The 21,542-nt window shown below is 46.7% G+C and overlaps 1 protein-coding gene across 1 annotated transcript in view; it reads left to right on the top strand.

The window, feature by feature from the left end:
- The window catches only part of elp4 (elongator acetyltransferase complex subunit 4), an 88,055-nt gene that overhangs the window by 11,808 nt on the left and 54,705 nt on the right, over nt 1–21,542 (top strand). Inside the window, exons 4-7 of the mRNA XM_084195561.1 lie at nt 623–754; nt 2,042–2,193; nt 4,618–4,702; nt 11,727–11,915. Coding sequence (XP_084051687.1) covers nt 623–754; nt 2,042–2,193; nt 4,618–4,702; nt 11,727–11,915 — 558 coding nt within the window. The remainder of the gene's footprint in view (nt 1–622; nt 755–2,041; nt 2,194–4,617; nt 4,703–11,726; nt 11,916–21,542) is intronic.

The raw sequence follows: 21,542 nt of genomic DNA, 5'->3' as shown, positions 1-21,542 counted from the left end.
AATATCCTTGAGTGGCCCAGCCAGAGCCCGGACATGAACCCAATCGAACAACTCTGGAGAGACCTGAAAATAGCTGTGCAGCAACGCTCCCCATCCAACCTGACAGAGCTTTAGAGGATCTGCAAAGAAAAATGGGAGAAACTCCCCAAATACAGGTGTGCCAAGCTTGTAGCGGCATACCCAAGAAGACTAGAGGCTGTGATCGCTGCCAAATGTGCTTCAACAAAGTACTCAGTAAAGAGTCTGAATACTTATGAAAATGTTTTTTATTTTTAATACATTTGCAAAGATGTCAAAAAACATGTTTTTGCTTTGTCATTATGGGGTATTGTGTGTAGATTAATGCCTTTTAGAATAAGGCTGTAACGTAACAAAATGTGGGAAAAAATCAAGGGGTCTGAATACTTTCTGAATGCACTGTACACCGGCTTCCTATTCTACTACATGACAAGGACTCTTGTTTGACATAGTGAGACAAATTGTATGTGTTGATTCATATTATTTGGCATCATGCTGAATTCCACACAATTCAGCTTGAACACTGAATAAAATAGAAAAGTGTATAAGCGATGCAATTCTTTGTCAAGATTCATAACAGATTTTGTTCCGTTATTATCTTTAGGAACTCCCCGCCCCCATCCTGGATGACATCGCCAGCCCCAAAACAATGGAGGAGCAGACAAAGTCATGTGACCCTGAGAATCAGGACGGCATGAAGATCGCATGGCGCTACCAGCACCTGCCAAAAGTACAGGTAAATGTGTGTGTGTGTGTGTGTGTGGGGGGGGGGGGGGAGTCAGGTCATGGGGTCACAGGCCTAGCTCTTGGCTCTATGGGGGTGACGTTTGTCTTCACCACTAAATCCATCAGCTCCTAAACTCCTGTGTAGCCTCTCCATTCAGAGCTGGTGGAGATTACTCATGCTTAGCTGCTGCTAGGTGGGCCCTGCCGACACACATACACACCCTGCCTAGCCTGGGAAACCGGGGTACCCTGCAGCCCATCCATTGCCACGCCACCCCCTTAACTCTCATGACCCGGATCTGTCCCCCTGTCCCCTCTTAAATCCCTGTCTATCCCCTTGCGCTGGCGCTACACTCTTTCTTCCGCTCTGAGGAATGGTGACCCCCTCCATCCTCCTCCCCTCTCCTCCCCTGCTCAGGCTATAATCCATATCGCTATGTGGATTAACAGCACACAGCAAGTCCCTGGAGATCTCAATCTCTCTCTCTCTCTCTCTCTGGAAACGTCTTTATCTCTGTGTCTTTCCCTCACCTCTCCCCCTTCCCCTCCCTCCCAAAACCAGACTTTACAAACCAAACTGCCAATAAGCCCCAGCCAGAGGATTTGCATCCCAAATTCACTCCACGAGTCCCCCTCTACCCCCATTCCGCCTACACACCTCTCCTGCCAACCCTCTCAGTTGCCCTGTCCAATGAAGACATCAGATCAAAGGTGAGGCGGTCGGGGCGGGCAGGAACACTAAGCGGTTCGCCCCCCCCCTGCTTACAAAGAGAAGATGTGCCCCTGACCCCCTCTCTCCCCCCTCGCCCCCCTCTGACTCCTCCGTTCTGTCAGGAGAGGGGCAAACCGGGGGCCCTAATCCAGATTAGTGGTAGATTAAGAGCCCGTCTGACAATGGACCCCCTGGCTGCTTTCACTGGGGAGAGCAGGGCTACAGGACTCTGCCTTTCACCCAGGAGAAAACATCCTCCTTCTCTCCCTCAGACCCCGGACCCAGACATGGCTGTTTTCACTGCTACAAGTGGACGGTTACGTGGCGACATGATTTAAGATGGTGGTTGTAGTAGTTGTTTACTTCTCCACAAGTTTTTATTTGATTTAAACAGGACTTTGAAACACTTGTATGAATGCAGCTATGAGCAGGTCATTCTTTTAAAGTGTGCATACTCTACTTGTTGAAAGTGAGGACGTTTCACACTTAAAAAGTAGCATTAACTACCCTAGTTGCAATGTGATCAACAGCAGTGTAAAATGGATATACACCGCTTTTCTCTCAACACTAAACGTTGACCCTCAGACGGCCCTGGCGTCCTCGTCGAGGTTTGGACACTACTACGACGTCTCCAAGACAATGGACCCTGAGATCTGCCAGGCGGCCAGATGCCACGGCTTCTACCTTCCAGAACACTCCACCGCTGTGACATCAGCACCCACCGCCACCGGCCAGAGGTAACCCCAGCAACCCCTGAACACTACTCCACCCTTATCTCTTCATGTTGCTCAGTATTACTTACACAATATATCGTGCAAATGTACTGTATGTCTTAGAGAACTTGTCAAAACCTAAGAAGCTTACCCTACAACCTGAGAAGCCAACCCTACAACCTGAGAAGCCAACCCTACAACCTGAGAAGCCAACCGTACTATGACCGTGACACACACAGTAGTAGTATACTTACCACGTTTTGGAAGCGTCTAAGAGACACTATTATCATATCTTAGAGAAGCTTTTGGATTAGGTTCGGTATAACCTACAGTTTGAATAGTAATTGTAGATGGACAATGCTTGGACAGTCACTCTAAACGGGCTAGTAGCCCCCCCCTCAATCAGATCACGATGCGGTATTATGGTCAGTTTCTGAGGTTTATAATCAGCTAATAAAGTCTGTATAAAAACAGGGTCAGACTCCTTTCATCCTGAGCAGCTCTAGGTAGGTAGGTTAGTAGGCTGAGAAGAGACATTCAGCAGAGTAAAAGGCTTTGGTGGTGAATGTATTTCAACAGAGAGAGGGACCGTTTGCTGTGAGTTTGTTTTGTTCAACGTTGAGTGTGCTTAGGGTTCAGAGGTCAGGCACGCTATTTACATTTGAGAGGGTGGCGAGACACACACAAGCGCACACAAAGTCACAAACACACACACAGTTACAAACACACACATACACAGTCAGACACCGAGTCAGACACGCTTGGCAAACAGACCAATCTGGAGCGGAGTGGAGAGGAGGTTTTATAGAACCCTCTGCTTTTAGATCTACAAACAGAGACCCTTTAACTCTGGACCATGCAAACACATGTGAGTGTGTGAGTGAGTGAGTGAGTGAGCCTTGCTAATTTCAGTTGACTCCTATTTACTGTCACTGAGCAGTGTTGAGTCAGTCATTGTCATAGGAAATCTTTTTATTTTGTCCTTTATGTTTGTTAGACAGAATCCTTCCTTCTCCTGTCGTTCTGTGGGTTAGTAATTAAGTCTGACAGTGGCATTGCCATCATAGTGGCACTGCCCATCATGTTCTCTGAATAGGGCACTGATCTGCCAGACAACATGACAGCTGGTCAGCAGGAAACTACACCTGCACTGCACTGCTCACACGCACACACACACACACACACACACACACACACACACACACACACACACACACACACACACACACACACACACACACACTCCCTAGCCTCCCTTCTTGCACGTGGCCAGCACCCCATGTTGCTACCCTGGCTGTTAAATTGCTCCGTTTCACTCGATGGCATAATTGGCACAAATTGGTCTCTAGGTGATACAGACCCTGTTGTTTAAGACCAAGCCTCCCCTCTCTGTCCTTTCTCTCCTCAGAGTGGAGGAGGAGGGAGGTAGCATTGAGCTAATATGGCCTCCCTGAGTATGATACTAATTAGCACACGCGCTAGCCTCCCGCGGCTAAACACCTAGCCCTCAGCACCACCTGAATGGAGGGTGCCCAGTGGGGGCGGACGAAGCACAATGCCCTCAAACACAATGGCCACCAAGTGGAGGAAGCCAGCCCGGGGCTGCCTCTGGCTCAAGGAGGAGGGAAGAAAAGCTGATGGAATGGTTCTGCTATGAACCCCTGCAGGGTCAGAAGGCACCGTTGTTTTTGTGAATGATAAACAATAGGAGGCAATGTGTTTGTTCTATGTGTAGCTATATGAGGAAGTGTGTACTGTGTGTGCCTGGTGTTTGTTTAGGCATACGTATATGTGCCTGCTGTCTGGCAAAAGGTGTGTGTCTGTCTGTTCCCCTGTGTTTAAGAGTGTTCTTTAGTTCTGTTAGCCTGTAATTGCTGGCTAGCGTAGTGACCTACCATGAGACTCAATGGACAGCTGATCTTTAGGAAGGATTTCTGTGTAAAATGATGGGGTTAACTTTACCCTGGCCATGATGTTGGCAGTTTGATGTTAGGGTGGTTTGTCGTTATTAGGGAGTGGCAGAGATCTATGGTGAGTGAGTTTTGTCCCTTGTCAATGGTGCACATCTTACCCTTCATTAACCATTCAAATACTGTGCCCATCCAATCGTAACCAGCAACCCATTAAATAACCCTTCTCAGCTAGTGTGTGTGTGTGTGTGTGTGTGTGTGTCACTACACCTCCAATCGGACCCTCAGGGAGCTGACAGGCGACCAGGTTCTAATTTGATTCAATGAATTGAATCTCTTGATAAGGCCCCTCCATTATATTCATCTGCTCTAGTGGTCATTGAAAGCTCCTGTCATGGGGATAAGGAGTGTATGACTTGGTCTGTTGAGACTTGGTACCTGTCCTGTAATAACCTCATGTTCTACTCCTTCCCTCTTGCTCCTCTCCTTTCCTCCTCCTTCCCCCCCTCCTCTCCTCTCCTCTCCACCCTCTCTCCAGCCCTATGCCAGAGGCCTACTCCTCTCTGCTGAACAATCTCCAGGAGGTCATCCACAGGGAAGGCTTTGATGGATCCGTACCCCAGGTAGGTACACTCACACTCTCACACATCCATAGTCCTGTCACTACCCCTATACTCCAAACCATACTACAGCTATCCTCTATCCAAATAATTCCCCATATGGGGGTCCCAAAGACCTCCTGCCCCCCACAATGACCAAATATACCAATCACAGTCCGCCCTTGCACACAATACTGTTAGCTATACTCTAACCTGCTCCTCTCAACCCAATACTGTTAGCTATTCTCTAACCTGCTCCTCTCCACCCAATACTGTTAGCTATACTCTAACCTGCTCCTCTCAACCCAATACTGTTAGCTATTCTCTAACCTGCTCCTCTCCACCCAATACTGTTAGCTATTCTCTAACCTGCTCCTCTCCACCCAATACTGTTAGCTATTCTCTAACCTGCTCCTCTCCACCCAATACTGTTAGCTATTCTCTAACCTGTTCCTCTCCACCCAATACTGTTAGCTATTCTCTAACCTGCTCCTCTCCACCCAATACTGTTAGCTATTCTCTAACCTGCTCCTCTCCACCCAATACTGTTAGCTATTCTCTAACCTGCTCCTCTCCACCCAATACTGTTAGCTATACTCTAACCTGCTCCTCTCCACCCAATACTGTTAGCTATTCTCTAACCTGCTCCTCTCCACCCAATACTGTTAGCTATTCTCTAACCTGCTCCTCTCAACCCAATACTGTTAGCTATTCTCTAACCTGCTCCTCTCCACCCAATACTGTTAGTTATACTCTAACCTGCTCCTCTCCACCCAATACTGTTAGCTATTCTCTAACCTGCTCCTCTCCACCCAATACTGTTAGCTATTCTCTAACCTGCTCCTCTCCACCCAATACCGTTAGCTATTCTCTAACCTGCTCCTCTCCACCCAATACTGTTAGCTATTCTCTAACCTGCTCCTCTCCACCCAATACTGTTAGCTATTCTCTAACCTGCTCCTCTCCACCCAATACTGTTAGCTATTCTCTAACCTGCTCCTCTCCACCCAATACTGTTAGCTATTCTCTAACCTGCTCCTCTCCACCCAATACTGTTAGCTATTCTCTAACCTGCTCCTCTCCACCCAATATTGTTAGCTATTCTCTAACCTGCTCCTCTCCACCCAATACTGTTAGCTATTCTCTAACCTGCTCATCTCCACCCAATACCGTTAGCTATTCTCTAACCTGTTCCTCTCCACTGTTAGCTATACTCTAACCTGCTCCTCTCCACCCAATACCGTTAGCTATTCTCTAACCTGCTCCTCTCCACCCAATACCGTTAGCTATTCTCTAACCTGTTCCTCTCCACTGTTAGCTATACTCTAACCTGCTCCTCTCCACCCAATACTGTTAGCTATTCTCTAACCTGCTCCTCTCCACCCAATACTGTTAGCTATTCTCTAACCTGCTCCTCTCCACCCAATACTGTTAGCTATACTCTAACCTGCTCCTCTCCACCCAATACTGTTAGCTATTCTCTAACCTGCTCCTCTCCACCCAATACTGTTAGCTATTCTCTAACCTGCTCCTCTCCACCCAATACTGTTAGCTCTTCTCTAACCTGCTCCTCTCCACCCAATACTGTTAGCTATTCTCTAACCTGCTCCTCTCCACCCAATATTGTTAGCTATTCTCTAACCTGCTCCTCTCCACCCAATACTGTTAGCTATTCTCTAACCTGCTCCTCTCCACCCAATACTGTTAGCTATACTCTAACCTGCTCCTCTCCACCCAATACTGTTAGCTATTCTCTAACCTGCTCCTCTCCACCCAATACCGTTAGCTATTCTCTAACCTGCTCCTCTCCACCCAATACCGTTAGCTATTCTCTAACCTGTTCCTCTCCACTGTTAGCTATACTCTAATCTGCTCTTCTCCACCCAATACTGTTAGCTATTCTCTAACCTGCTCCTCTCCACCCAATACCGTTAGCTATTCTCTAACCTGTTCCTCTCCACTGTTAGCTATACTCTAACCTGCTCCTCTCCACCCAATACTGTTAGCTATTCTCTAACCTGCTCCTCTCCACCCAATACTGTTAGCTATTCTCTAACCTGTTCCTCTCCACTGTTAGCTATACTCTAACCTGTTCCTCTTCACTGTTAGCTATACTCTAACCTGCTCCTCTCCACCCAATACCGTTAGCTATTCTCTAACCTGTTCCTCTCCACTGTTAGCTATACTCTAACCTGTTCCTCTACACTGTTAGCTATACTCTAACCTGTTCCTCTCCACCCAATACCGTAAGCTATTCTCTAACCTGTTCCTCTCAACCCAATACTGTTAGCTATTCTCTAACCTGCTCCTCTCCACCCAATACTGTTAGCTATTCTCTAACCTGCTCCTCTCCACCCAATACTGTTAGCTATACTCTAACCTGCTCCTCTCAACCCAATACTGTTAGCTATTCTCTAACCTGCTCCTCTCCACCCAATACTGTTAGCTATTCTCTAACCTGCTCCTCTCCACCCAATACTGTTAGCTATACTCTAACCTGCTCCTCTCAACCCAATACTGTTAGCTATTCTCTAACCTGCTCCTCTCCACCCAATACTGTTAGCTATTCTCTAACCTGCTCCTCTCCACCCAATACTGTTAGCTATTCTCTAACCTGCTCCTCTCCACCCAATACTGTTAGCTATTCTCTAACCTGCTCCTCTCCACCCAATACTGTTAGCTATTCTCTAACCTGCTCCTCTCCACCCAATACTGTTAGCTATACTCTAACCTGCTCCTCTCCACCCAATACTGTTAGTTATACTCTAACCTGCTCCTCTCCACCCAATACTGTTAGCTATTCTCTAACCTGCTCCTCTCCACCCAATACTGTTAGCTATTCTCTAACCTGCTCCTCTCCACCCAATACTGTTAGCTATTCTCTAACCTGCTCCTCTCCACCCAATACTGTTAGCTATTCTCTAACCTGCTCCTCTCCACCCAATACTGTTAGCTATTCTCTAACCTGCTCCTCTCCACCCAATACTGTTAGCTATACTCTAACCTGCTCCTCTCCACCCAATACTGTTAGTTATACTCTAACCTGCTCCTCTCCACCCAATACTGTTAGCTATTCTCTAACCTGCTCCTCTCCACCCAATACTGTTAGCTATTCTCTAACCTGCTCCTCTCCACCCAATACTGTTAGCTATTCTCTAACCTGCTCCTCTCCACCCAATACTGTTAGCTATTCTCTAACCTGCTCCTCTCCACCCAATATTGTTAGCTAATCTCTAACCTGCTCCTCTCCACCCAATACTGTTAGTTATACTCTAACCTGCTCCTCTCCACCCAATACTGTTAGCTATTCTCTAACCTGCTCCTCTCCACCCAATACTGTTAGTTATACTCTAACCTGCTCCTCTCCACCCAATATTGTTAGCTATTCTCTAACCTGCTCCTCTCCACCCAATACCGTTAGCTATTCTCTAACCTGTTCCTCTCCACTGTTAGCTATACTCTAACCTGCTCCTCTCCACCCAATATTGTTAGCTATTCTCTAACCTGCTCCTCTCAACCCAATACTGTTAGCTATACTCTAACCTGCTCCTCTCCACCCAATACTGTTAGCTATTCTCTAACCTGCTCCTCTCCACCCAATACCGTTAGCTATTCTCTAACCTGCTCCTCTCCACCCAATACCGTTAGCTATTCTCTAACCTGTTCCTCTCCACTGTTAGCTATACTCTAACCTGTTCCTCTCCACCCAATACCGTAAGCTATTCTCTAACCTGTTCCTCTCCACTGTTAGCTATACTCTAACCTGTTCCTCTTCACTGTTAGCTATACTCTAACCTGCTCCTCTCCACCCAATACCGTTAGCTATTCTCTAACCTGTTCCTCTCCACTGTTAGCTATACTCTAACCTGTTCCTCTACACTGTTAGCTATACTCTAACATGTTCCTCTCCACCCAATACCGTAAGCTATTCTCTAACCTGTTCCTCTCAACCCAATACTGTTAGCTATTCTCTAACCTGCTCCTCTCCACCCAATACCGTTAGCTATTCTCTAACCTGCTCATCTTTACTGTTAGCTATACTCTAACCTGTTCCTCTCCACTGTTAGCTATATTCTAACCTGCTCCTCTTTACTGTTAGCTATACTCTAACCTGCTCCTCTCCACTGCTAGCTATACTCTAACCTGCTCCTCTCCACTGCTAGCTATACTCTAACCTGCTCCTCTCCACTGTTAGCTATACTCTAACCTGCTCCTCTTTACTGTTAGCTATACTCTAACCTGCTCCTCACCACTGTTAGCTATACTCTAACCTGATCCTCTCCACTGTTAGCTATACTCTAACCTGCTCCTCTTTACTGTTAGCTATACTCTAACCTGCTCCTCTTTACTGTTAGCTATACTCTAACCTGCTCCTCTTTACTGTTAGCTATACTCTAACCTGCTCATCTCCACTGTTAGCTATACTCTAAACTGCTCCTCTCCACTGTTAGCTATACTCTAACCTACTCCTCTTTACTGTTAGCTATACTCTAACCTGCTCCTCTTTACTGTTAGATATACTCTAACCTGCTCCTCTTTACTGTTAGCTATACTCTAACCTGCTCATCTCCACTGTTAGCTATACTCTAACCTGCTCCTCTCCACTGTTAGCTATACTCTAACCTGCTCCTCTCCACTGTTAGCTATACTCTAACCTGCTCCTCTCCACTGTTAGCTATACTCTAACCTGCTCCTCTTTACTGTTAGCTATACTCTAACCTGCTTCTCTTAACTGTTAGCTATACTCTAACCTGCTCCTCTCCACTGTTAGCTATACTCTAACCTGCTCCTCTTTACTGTTAGCTATACTCTAACCTGCTCCTCTCCACTGTTAGCTATACTCTAACCTGCTCCTCTCCACTGTTAGCTATACTCTAACCTGCTCCTCTCCACTGTTAGCTATACTCTAACCTGCTCCTCTTTACTGTTAGCTATACTCTAACCTACTCCTCTCCACTGTTAGCTATACTCGAACCTACTCCTCTCCACCCAATACTCTCATCCATATCAAACAATTGCCCTTCCCAACTTCGCCCCTCTTCAAGTTACCATGTTGATTCCTCTCACCAAGCTAGAATGACTTCATCAGTGTTATGGTGATGCTGGCAGCAGAGCAGACAAGCTGTGTGTGTGTGTCATCTTTGACACTCATCTTTGTTTTTAATTATTATCAATCCTCTTCAGAATGCTTCGTCTGTCTCTCTTGGCGTTTCTGTTTTAATTTTTCCACTGAGGTGTGTGGAGAGGGGTGTGTGTAAGTACGTGCGTGTGTGTGTGTGTGTGTGTGTGTGTGTCTCCCCTAGATTTTGTGACCCCTCTGCTCCTCACCTGGAGCCACCTCTCCCCCTGACACTCACACACAGGATTACCCACCTACCCCCCCCCTCCTCGACCCAGCGCTGTCAATCATTCGCCAGATTAAGCACTGACATCATCAAAGCGCTTTTGTCAGAGCAGAGGAATGCAGGCGTGCACAGAGGGACGTGGACACGGGCACAACAATGTCCAGTATAGGCAAGACAATGTTGTTACACCCCTGCTCATACAGTTTGCCTTGGATGTTGGCTACAGAAACCAGGCCTAATATTATCACTTCATAATATAGTCTCTTTGGGCCCTAGATGTTATATTTTGGAGTTTTCTGGCTTGACTGTCAGGTGTTTTTTATTCTGGGGCAGTAAGGCTTGGCTTACTGGGGCTGTGGTTGGTGGGTTTGGGCTGTGTTTTGGCACTGTTCCCTGATTCCCTATAGGAGTACTAAACAGCTTCTCTCTATAGGAGGAAACGTTGGCCTCTTCATGATGTTGTCACAGCAACAGGCATGTTACCACGGTTCCCTTCCCACTGGGGCCCAGAGGTCTGATAAACGGTGCTGGGACGTCTCTGACACACATACAAGCTTGTACAGACAGACAGACAGACAGACAGGCACACAGGCACACAGGCACACAGGAAGTGAGTCAGGGATAAACGTGTGAGAGAAATAGAAAAGGAGAAAGACAACAGGAATGAGTGACTGACTGACTGACTGACTGACTGACTGACTTGGTCAGGAAGAGGAGGAGAAATAGAGGGAGGGGGAAGAGGACAGAAGAGTGGGATTGTGCAAGGCCAACAGTGGAAACTCACAGTAACAATGAGGTTTATTTATCTTAGATAGCACCAATGCTGAAAAGACCCAAGCCCTAGGTCAATGGACGAGAGGAGAGAAAGAGAGATTGGGAGAAGGGATAGAAATAAGCAGGGAGAGAGGGATGAGAGAATAGAGAAAAGCATGCTGGGACGTAGGGAAAAGCATGCTGGGACGTAGGGAAAAGCGAGAGACAGAGAAAGAGGGAAGCACCAAAGCAGGGAGCAACTTTATTCTATGGTCTTAGGGTGTTTTGTGAGGGTGGGCAACTTGACTTTGGGGTTAGCACTCTAGCCCTCCGTCCACCACCCCTCCCCACGGCCCCACTTGGCCGGCGAGCCTCGTTCTGGTGCCAAGAATGTGCCGGCGTTTCTGGGTGGCGGCCATATTGGAAGCCTGTCTGACAGGTCCATTGTGCCCGTGTCAGATGGCCTCTGTGATTGGGCAGTTGTGTCCAATCACGTTTGGCGGCTGTGTTCCGACGGTCTGTGCTGGTGAGCAGACTCCTGTCCTGTTGGGCTGCTAGGGTCTGTTAACGCCACTGTTTTGTTTACTACCACAACGTGAGGGGTTTTAATCACCAGCAGAAATATAACGTCTTCTCTACGGTCATAGACATATGCCAAATATTAAGGAAAAAATGCAATGATAAAATGTGTTTAAGTTAAAAATGCTATGAAATTTGTAATTTCAACAACATATTATATTCCTTACTGTATATATCAAGACTCTCAGTATCTTTCTCTGTCCCTGTTTCTGTCTCTGTCCCTGTTCTCTCTCTCTCTCTCTCTCTCTCTCTCTCTCTCTCTCTCTCTCTCTCTCTCTCTCTCTCTCTCTCTCTCTCTCTCTCTCTCTCTCTCTCTCTCTCTCTCTCTCTCTCTCTCTCTCTCTCTCTCTCTCTCTCTCTCTCTCTCTCAGACCAAGTCACGGAACATCCTACGGATCGGGCTGCACTCGCTCGGCTCCGCCCTATGGGGTGACGACCTGTGTTGCCGTGAAAACCCCAGGCACGGCCACGCCCTCACCACCTTCCTTTACGGCCTCCGGTCCATGCTGAGGTCATCGCTCTCTGTCGCTGTGGTTACCGTGCCCTCACACCTCATCCAGGTAAGAGTACGTGCCGTGCACTAAGAGAGAGTGTCGCAAAGGGCACATACAGTGGGGAGAACAAGTATTTGATACACTGCCGATTTTGCAGGTTTTCCTACTTACAAAGCATGTAGAGGTCTGTAATTTTTATCATAGGTACACTTCAACTGTGAGAGACGGAATCTAAAACAAAAATCCAGAAAATCACATTGTATGATTTTTAAGTAATTAATTTGCATTTTATTGCATGACATAAGTATTTGATCACCTACCAACCAGTGAGAATTCCGGCACTCACAGACCTGTTAGTTTTTCTTTAGGAAGCCCTCCTGTTCTCCACTCATTACCTGTATTAACTGCACCTGTTTGAACTCGTTACCTGTATAAAAGACACCTGTCCACACACTCAATCAAACAGACTCCAACCTCTCCACAATGGCCAAGACCAGAGAGCTGTGTAAGGACATCAGGGATAAAATTGTAGACCTGCACAAGGCTGGGATGGGCTACAGGACAATAGGCAAACAGCTTGGTGAGAAGGCAACAACTGTTGGTGCAATTATTAGAAAATGGAAGAAGTTCAAGATGACGGTCAATCACCCTCGGTCTGGGGCTCCATGCAAGATCTCACCTCGTGGGGCATCAATGATCATGAGGAAGGTGAGGGATCAGCCCAGAACTACACGGCAGGACCTGATCAATGACCTGAAGAGAGCTGGGACCATAGTCTCAAAGAAAACCATTAGTAACACACTACGCCGTCATGGATTAAAATCCTGCAGCGCATGCAAGGTCCCCCTGCTCAAGCCAGCGCATGTCCAGGCCCGTCTGAAGTTTGCCAATGACCATCTGGATGATCCAGAGGAGGAATGGGAGAAGGTCATGTGGTCTGATGAGACAAAAATATAGCTTTTTGGTCTAAACTCCACTCGCCGTGTTTGGAGGAAGAAGGATGAGTACAACCCCAAGAACACCATCCCAACCTTGAAGCATGGAGGTGGAAACATCATTCTTTGGGGATGCTTTTCTGCAAAGGGGACAGGACGACTGCACCGTATTGAGGGGAGGATGGATGGGGCCATGTATCGCGAGATCTTGGCCAACAACCTCCTTCCCTCAGTAAGAGCATTGAAGATGGGTCGTGGCTGGGTCTTCCAGCATGACAACGACCCGAAACACACAGCCAGGGCAACTAAGGAGTGGCTCCGTAAGAAGCATCTCAAGGTCCTGGAGTGGCCTAGCCAGTCTCCAGACCTGAACCCAATAGAAAATCTTTGGAGGAGCTGAATGTCCGTATTGCCCAGCGACAGCCCCGAAACCTGAAGGATCTGGAGAAGGTCTGTATGGAGGAGTGGGCCAAAATCCCTGCTGCAGTGTGTGCAAACCTGGTCAAGACCTACAGGAAACGTATGATCTCTGTAATTGCAAACAAAGGTTTCTGTACCAAATATTAAGTTCTGCTTTTCTGATGTATCAAATACTTATGTCATGCAATAAAATGCAAATTAATTACTTTAAAATCATACAATGTGATTTTCTGGATTTTTGTTTTAGATTCCGTCTGTCACAGTTGAAGTGTACCTATGATAAAAATTACAGACCTCTACATGCTTTGTAAGTAGGAAAACATGCAAAATCGGCAGTGTATCAAATACTTGTTCTCCCCACTGTAGATGTGTCACATACAGGTATTGCACCCCAGAAAGGCCATTTAGAGTGTCAGTTGGTGTGTCACTAAGCATTTTCAATGAATGTTCATCACCTTTCACATTGTAACGTTGTTCTATGGATTATCAGTAGTGCTGTTAACAGGAATCAACACCCTGGAGCGCAGTGTCACCAGGGTTAGACTACAGTATGTGTATGGTCAACACCCTAGAGTGCAGCGTCACCAGGGTTAGACTACAGTATGTGTATGGTCAACACCATAGAGTGCAGCGTCACCAGGGTTAGACTACAGTATGTGTATGGTCAACACCCTAGAGTGCAGCGTCACCAGAGTTAGACTACAGTATGTGTATGGTCAACACCCTAGAGTGCAGCGTCACCAGGGTTAGACTACAGTATGTGTATGGTCAACACCATAGAGTGCAGCGTCACCAGGGTTAGACTACAGTATGTGTATGGTCAACACCCTAGAGTGCAGCGTCACCAGAGTTAGACTACAGTATGTGTATGGTCAACACACTAGAGTGCAGCGTCACCAGGGTTAGACTACAGTATGTGTATGGTCAACACCATAGAGTGCAGCGTCACCAGGGTTAGACTACAGTATGTGTATGGTCAACACCCTAGAGTGCAGCGTCACCAGAGTTAGACTACAGTATGTGTATGGTCAACACCCTAGAGTGCAGCGTCACCAGAGTTAGACTACAGTATGTGTATGGTCAACACCATAGAGTGCAGCGTCACCAGGGTTAGACTACAGTATGTGTATGGTCAACACCCTAGAGTGCAGCGTCACCAGGGTTAGACTACAGTATGTGTATGGTCAACACCATAGAGTGCAGCGTCACCAGGGTTAGACTACAGTATGTGTATGGTCAACACCCTAGAGTGCAGCGTCACCAGGGTTAGACTACAGTATGTGTATGGTCAACACCATAGAGTGCAGCGTCACCAGGGTTAGACTACAGTATGTGTATGGTCAACACCCTAGAGTGCAGCGTCACCAGAGTTAGACTACAGTATGTGTATGGTCAACACCCTAGAGTGCAGCGTCACCAGAGTTAGACTTCAGTATGTGTATGGTCAACACCCTAGAGTGCAGTGTCACCAGAGTTAGACTACAGTATGTGTATGGTCAACACCCTAGAGTGCAGCGTCACCAGGGTTAGACTACAGTATGTGTATGGTCAACACCCTAGAGTGCAGCGTCACCAGAGTTAGACTACAGTATGTGTATGGTCAACACCCTAGAGTGCAGCGTCACCAGAGTTAGACTACAGTATGTGTATGGTCAACACCCTAGAGTGCAGCGTCACCAGAGTTAGACTACAGTATGTGGGCAAATGAAGCCAGTGGGTCTCACTGTTACAGAATTGAAAGAGGGGTCCACTTTGTGTGTGTGTGTGTTGGACCTACTGGAGGCTGCTCTGCCCCGTCCTCAGTGGGCCGTGACATTGCCCCCTTTTGTTTTGACTGGGCCTCTTGACCTTGTGGGCAATGCCACCCAATCTCTCAATGGGACAAGGCTCTATGTTGGCTTAGCCACCCAATCTCTCAATGTTGGACTCTTATTCTGGGAGTCCTCAGACATTCATCCATTGGACAAGTAGGGATGGCATGTGGCTTAGGCTCTAATGGGCTGTTCACTGCATTCAGAGGACCATTTCACTGTTAGTCTACACCTGTTGTTTTACGAAGCATGTGACAAATACAAATTTGATTTGAACCTCTGTTGGTTTTTGTTGTTGCAGTAATTACATGCATCTATACATATTCTGTGTGTGTGTGTGTGTTCTATTCTGGTGTGTGTGTGTTCTATTCTGGTGTGTGTTCTATTCTGGTGTGTGTGTTCTATTTGATTTATTAGGATCAACATTAGCCGATGCCAATGGCGACAGCTATTCTTATATATATAGCGAAAAAGAGATTACAGACAAAATACTTTACAATTTACATACATTTAAAACATTAACATGTAGTGTGTGTGCATCTATCAGTTACACATACATGTCATTACATACACACAACAAGTAGGTCACATGGGGGAGAGGCGTGGTGCCGTGAGGTGTTGCTTTATTAGTTTTTTTGAAACCAGGTTTGCTGTTCACTTGCGCTAAATGAGATGGGAGTTCCATGCACTCATGGCTCTGTATAATACTGTATGCTTCCTTGAATTTGTTCTGAACTTGGGGACTGCGAAAAGACCCCTGGTTGCATATCTAGTGGGGTAAGTGTGTGTGTCAGAGCTGTGTGTAAGTTGACTGTGCAAACAATTTGAATTTTCAAACACATTGTTTCTTATAAAAACAAGAAGTGATGCAGTCAGTCTTTCCTCAACTCTTAGCCAAGAGAGACTGGCATGCATAGTATTTATATCTGCCCTCTGATTACAATGAAGAGCAAGACGTGCCGCTCTGTTCTGGGCCAGCTGCAGCTTAACTAGGTCCTTCTTTGCAGCACTTGACCATATGACTGGACAATAATCAGGATAAGATAAAACTAGAATCTCTTTATTACAAACAGTCCTCTTCCCATCTTTACAACCATTGAATCTATATGTTTTGACCATGACAGTTTACAATCTAAGGTATCACCACTGTAATGTAGTCTCCTCAACTTGTTCAACAGCCACACCATTCATTACCAGATTCAGCTGAGGTCTAGAACTTAGGGAATGATTTGTACCAAATACAATGCTATTAGTTTTAGAGATGTTCAGGACCAGTTTATTACTGGCCACCCATTCCAAAACTGACTGCAACTCTTTGTTAAGGGTTTCAGTGACTTCATTAGCTGTGGTTGCTGACGCGTATATGGTTAAATCATCAGCATACATGGACACACATGCTTTGTTTAATGCCAGTGGCAGGTCATTGGTAAAAATAGAAAAGAGTTGAGGGCCTAGAGAACTGCCCTGCGGTACGCCACACTTTACATGTTTGACATTAGAGAAGCTTCCATTAAAGAAAAGCCTCTGAGTTCTATTAGATAGCTCCTAATCCATGATATGGCAGACGTTGAAAAGCCATAACCCAAGTTTTTTCAACAGGTTATGGTCAATAATATCAAAGGCTGCACTGAAATATAACAGTACAGCTCCCACAATCTTCTTATCAATTTCTTTCAACCAAACATCAGTCATTTGTGTCAGTGCAGTACATGTTGAGTGCCCTTCTCTATAAGCATGCTGAAAGTCTGTTGTTAATTTGTTTACAGAGAAATCGCATAAAATTGGTCAAACATCATTTCTTCCCAACAGTTCGCTAAGATCTGGCAGCAAGCTGATAGGTCTGCTGTTAGAGCCAGTAAAGGTCACATTACCGCTCTTGGGTAGCAGAATGACTTTGGCTTCCCTCCAGGCCTGAGGACAAATACTTTCCTCTAGGCTCAGATTAAAGATATGACATATATGAGTGGCTATAGAGTCAGCTACCATCCTCAGTAGCTTTCCATGTAAATTGTCAATGCCAGGAGGTTTGTCATTATTGATCGACATCAATCATTTTTCCACCTCTCCCACACTAACTTTACAAAATTCAAACTTACAATGCTTTTCTTTCATTATTCATTTTAATATGATGGCTCACTGTTAGTTGTTGGCATTTCCTGCCTAAGTTTGCCCTCTTTATTCAGGGATGTGTGTGTGTGCGTGTGAGCACGCACCTGTGCGTGTGTGTATGCGTGTGTGTGTGTGTCCTTACTCTGGACCCTCAGCGGGAGTAGGTAGAGTCATCTGGTGTGGCATATGGCAGACGGTGGCTCTCTCCCAGAACCCCAGCCATAGAAACACACTCACTAGAACAGACATCCAGATCTGATCTGATCTGATCTGATCTGATCTGATCTAGGGCTGGGTGATGTGGCCTAAAATTCATATCTCGTTTTTTTTTTCAAACTTATGGCCGATTCACGATATACAGTATATCTAGATTTTTTAAAACGTTTTCTCTAAATAAGATTTGTTGCACAATTCAAGGTCAATACACTGCATTTCAAACAGACAGGAATAATCTAATGAATTCAGGGCTTGTGAAGTTATACCTAGGCTAAATATAAGCCTTCCACAACCATAAGACCCACTAATAATGTAATTATTTTATCAAAATAGTTTAACCTTATTTTTTGCAATAATCACTGATCTGGCTTTCAAGTCGGTCTATGAAAATGTCATTTTTGTTACAAATGTAACCAGAACCATGCAGATCCACTAATAATGACCAACTTCTGGTAGCAGGCGTTATAGACAATTAACACAGGTCTCAAAAACAATCTATCAAGCACAAGACCACGTGCTAGTGAGTAGCCAGCTAATCTTTATAATGAGCCAACTTAGATCGATTTGCTCGCTAACAAGGTAGAACAGTTGAACTGTTATGAATACACCCTCCTGTCCGTCTCCAACTGTTTGAACCACATAGCCTGTTCACTTTGTTTAGATGTGGCCTACCTGGATAAGAACATGCTTATTTCTCAGAATGAGAACGAGTTGCCAATTCCTGATAAATGTATTTTTATGCTTATTGCACATTTATAAAACACAGACTAGACAGCTAGCACATAACAGTATGTGGCTAAAATGCTGCTAGGTATGTGGTACCGCTATGCCGCGCACAACAGAAACTGTGCATTAATTTTCCACGATCATGTTCATTGATACTCTTGTTTTAGTAGGGTCAGCTCTGTTCTACGTTTTGGGAGTTGAGACATAAAAAGGGTATCGTTAGAAGGGGAATCAACTGATTCTGTTGGACCAAACCTCAAATGCAAATAGATAGTTGAATCTGCTTGTTGTCAGAGAGGAAGAAGATGATCTTTCGTCTTTGTTGTTTGTGAGTGGCAGGGGAAGGGGCTTGGTGTCTGTGGAGTGGGAAGGTGCACAGTGAACACAGAAGGGACTTGGTGTCTGTGGAGTGGGAAGGTGCACAGTGAACACAGAAGGGGCTTGGTGTCTGTGGAGTGGGAAGGTGCACAGTGAACACAGAAGGGACTTGGTGTCTGTGGAGTGGGAAGGTGCACAGTGAACACAGAAGGGACTTGGTGTCTGTGGAGTGGGAAGGTGCACAGTGAACACAGAAGGGACTTGGTGTCTGTGGAGTGGGAAGGTGCACAGTGAACACAGAAGGGACTTGGTGTCTGTGGAGTGGGAAGGTGCACAGTGAACACAGAAGGGACTTGGTGTCTGTGGAGTGGGAAGGTGCACAGTGAACACAGAAGGGGCTTGGTGTCTGTGGAGTGGGAAGGTGCACAGTGAACACAGAAGGGGCTTGGTGTCTGTGGAGTGGGAAGGTGCACAGTGAACACAGAAGGGACTTGGTGTCTGTGGAGTGGGAAGGTGCACAGTGAACACAGAAGGGGCTTGGTGTCTGTGGAGTGGGAAGGTGCACAGTGAACACAGAAGGGGCTTGGTGTCTGTGGAGTGGGAAGGTGCACAGTGAACACAGAAGGGGCTTGGTGTCTGTGGAGTGGGAAGGTGCACAGTGAACACAGAAGGGACTTGGTGTCTGTGGAGTGGGAAGGTGCACAGTGAACACAGAAGGGACTTGGTGTCTGTGGAGTGGGAAGGTGCACAGTGAACACAGAAGGGGCTTGGTGTCTGTGGAGTGGGAAGGTGCACAGTGAACACAGAAGGGACTTGGTGTCTGTGGAGTGGGAAGGTGCACAGTGAACACAGAAGGGGCTTGGTGTCTGTGGAGTGGGAAGGTGCACAGTGAACACAGAAGGGACTTGGTGTCTGTGGAGTGGGAAGGTGCACAGTGAACACAGAAGGGGCTTGGTGTCTGTGGAGTGGGAAGGTGCACAGTGAACACAGCACAGAAGGAGCGAAGGACATGATACCAAAAGACAAACACTCATGAAAACAGAAAAATATGTAAACCTTGATTCTTGAGAGACAGGCATTTGGAAGATTGCGCAAAAATATTTTTTACATGGCAAAAATTCAAACACGAAGCAGAGCAAACTCTTTGGTCCTTTAAAAACCTGCTGTATGTAAATAGTGTGTGCTATAGCTTGGAAAACACTAAATAAATATGACTCTGGATGACAACATAATGATGTTTGTTTCCAACATCAGGGCTGTTTTCCTAAAGGAGTTAAATCTGATATGTGTTTTGTTTCCTTGCCATGATAATAACAAGTATCGCGATACTGGTATAGTCCCGGCCCAACCCAGTACCCCCCTAACCCTGTCCTGAGAGGTAGAATGGACAACGGATGCCTTCTCTGATGGGAGTGCCCACTCAGACTGTCCCTCTCTGGCCTGAATACTAAACCCTTCTAATCTGATTCTTTACCCCCCTCTACCCTGTGACAACGATGTGATTTTGGAGGTATGGCAAGGCGAGACTACCCTACTGAGAATGGGGAAGGGGTAGAGTGGGGTGTGTGTTTTGGACTGTTTGTGTGTGTGCACGCGCGCTTGGGTGTATGCGTTCTCATGAACAGCCTGATTCTGACTTGTCTGAGTGATATTTTAAGGACAGAGGGTTGAGACAGTACAGAGTGACTGTGATAGATAGTGGAAACTGTATTTAGCTAATTGGTTAGTCTGGTCTCTCTCAGCCACAGACCGTCTAGACTGGCAGCAGTGGGGCTAGTTGGTTAGTCTGGTCTCTCTCGGCCACAGACCGTCTAGACTGGCAGCAGTGGGGCTAGTTGGTTAGTCTGGTCTCTCTCAGCCACAGACAGTCTAGACTGGCAGCAGTGGGGCTAGTTGGTTAGTCTGGTCTCTCTCGGCCACAGACAGTCTAGACTGGCAGCAGTGGGGCTAGTTGGTTAGTCTGGTCTCTCTCGGCCACAGACAGTCTAGACTGGCAGCAGTGGGGCTAGTTGGTTAGTCTGGTCTCTCTCAGCCACAGACAGTCTAGACTGGCAGCAGTGGGGCTAGTTGGTTAGTCTGGTCTCTCTCAGCCACAGACAGTCTAGACTGGCAGCAGTGGGGCTAGTCGGTTAGTCTGGTCTCTCTCGGCCACAGACAGTCTAGACTGGCAGCAGTGGGGCTAGTTGGTTAGTCTGGTCTCTCTCGGCCACAGACAGTCTAGACTGGCAGCAGTGGGGCTAGTTGGTTAGTCTGGTCTCTCTCAGCCACAGACAGTCTAGACTGGCAGCAGTGGGGCTAGTTGGTTAGTCTGGTCTCTCTCGGCCACAGACAGTCTAGACTGGCAGCAGTGGGGCTAGTTGGTTAGTCTGGTCTCTCTCGGCCACAGACAGTCTAGACTGGCAGCAGTGGGGCTAGTTGGTTAGTCTGGTCTCTCTCGGCCACAGACAGTCTAGACTGGCAGCAGTGGGGCTAGTTGGTTAGTCTGGTCTCTCTCGGCCACAGACAGTCTAGACTGGCAGCAGTGGGGCTAGTTGGTTAGTCTGGTCTCTCTCGGCCACAGACAGTCTAGACTGGCAGCAGTGGGGCTAGTTGGTTAGTCTGGTCTCTCTATCCATTATTAAACACCAAGGGAGGGAGAGTAATGCACAGAAAGCCTCCTCTCACCTCCCAGTGCCACAGTCCACTTGCTCATCACACACACACACGGATATGATACATACACTACCCCATCCCCCTGGCACACACACATACACCCTTCCACCACCAACCACCACGCCTCAATATACCCAATCACTCTTATAGTGTCCTGGACCGACCGAGGCAGCACCACCTAAATGCTATCCCTGGGTTTGACTGGACCAGCACCCTCCGTTTGGGAGGCAGTTGTGTGAGATGAGGGAGAGGGGGAGGAGGAGGAGAGATGGGCGGGGTGATGGAGAAGAAAACATGGGAAGAGAGGGAGGGGGTCCTAGTTTGTCTGTCATAGCCCCAGTCTAATTCAGTCCAGCATGTATGAACAGACCACTGTTTACTACATAACACACACACACACACATTGTCTAACACCTACACACTCAGGCTCATACACAACATGAAGTAAACACACTCATGCACCACCTAACACATTTGTACAAACAAGTGGACACAGACACATTTGA

This window comes from Coregonus lavaretus (assembly GCF_964263955.1).
Source record: "Coregonus lavaretus genome assembly, contig: HAP1_SCAFFOLD_640, whole genome shotgun sequence".
Taxonomy (NCBI): domain Eukaryota; kingdom Metazoa; phylum Chordata; class Actinopteri; order Salmoniformes; family Salmonidae; genus Coregonus; species Coregonus lavaretus.
The sequence above is the reverse complement of the archived record's forward strand: the minus strand, read 5'-3'. Positions and strand labels throughout refer to the sequence as shown.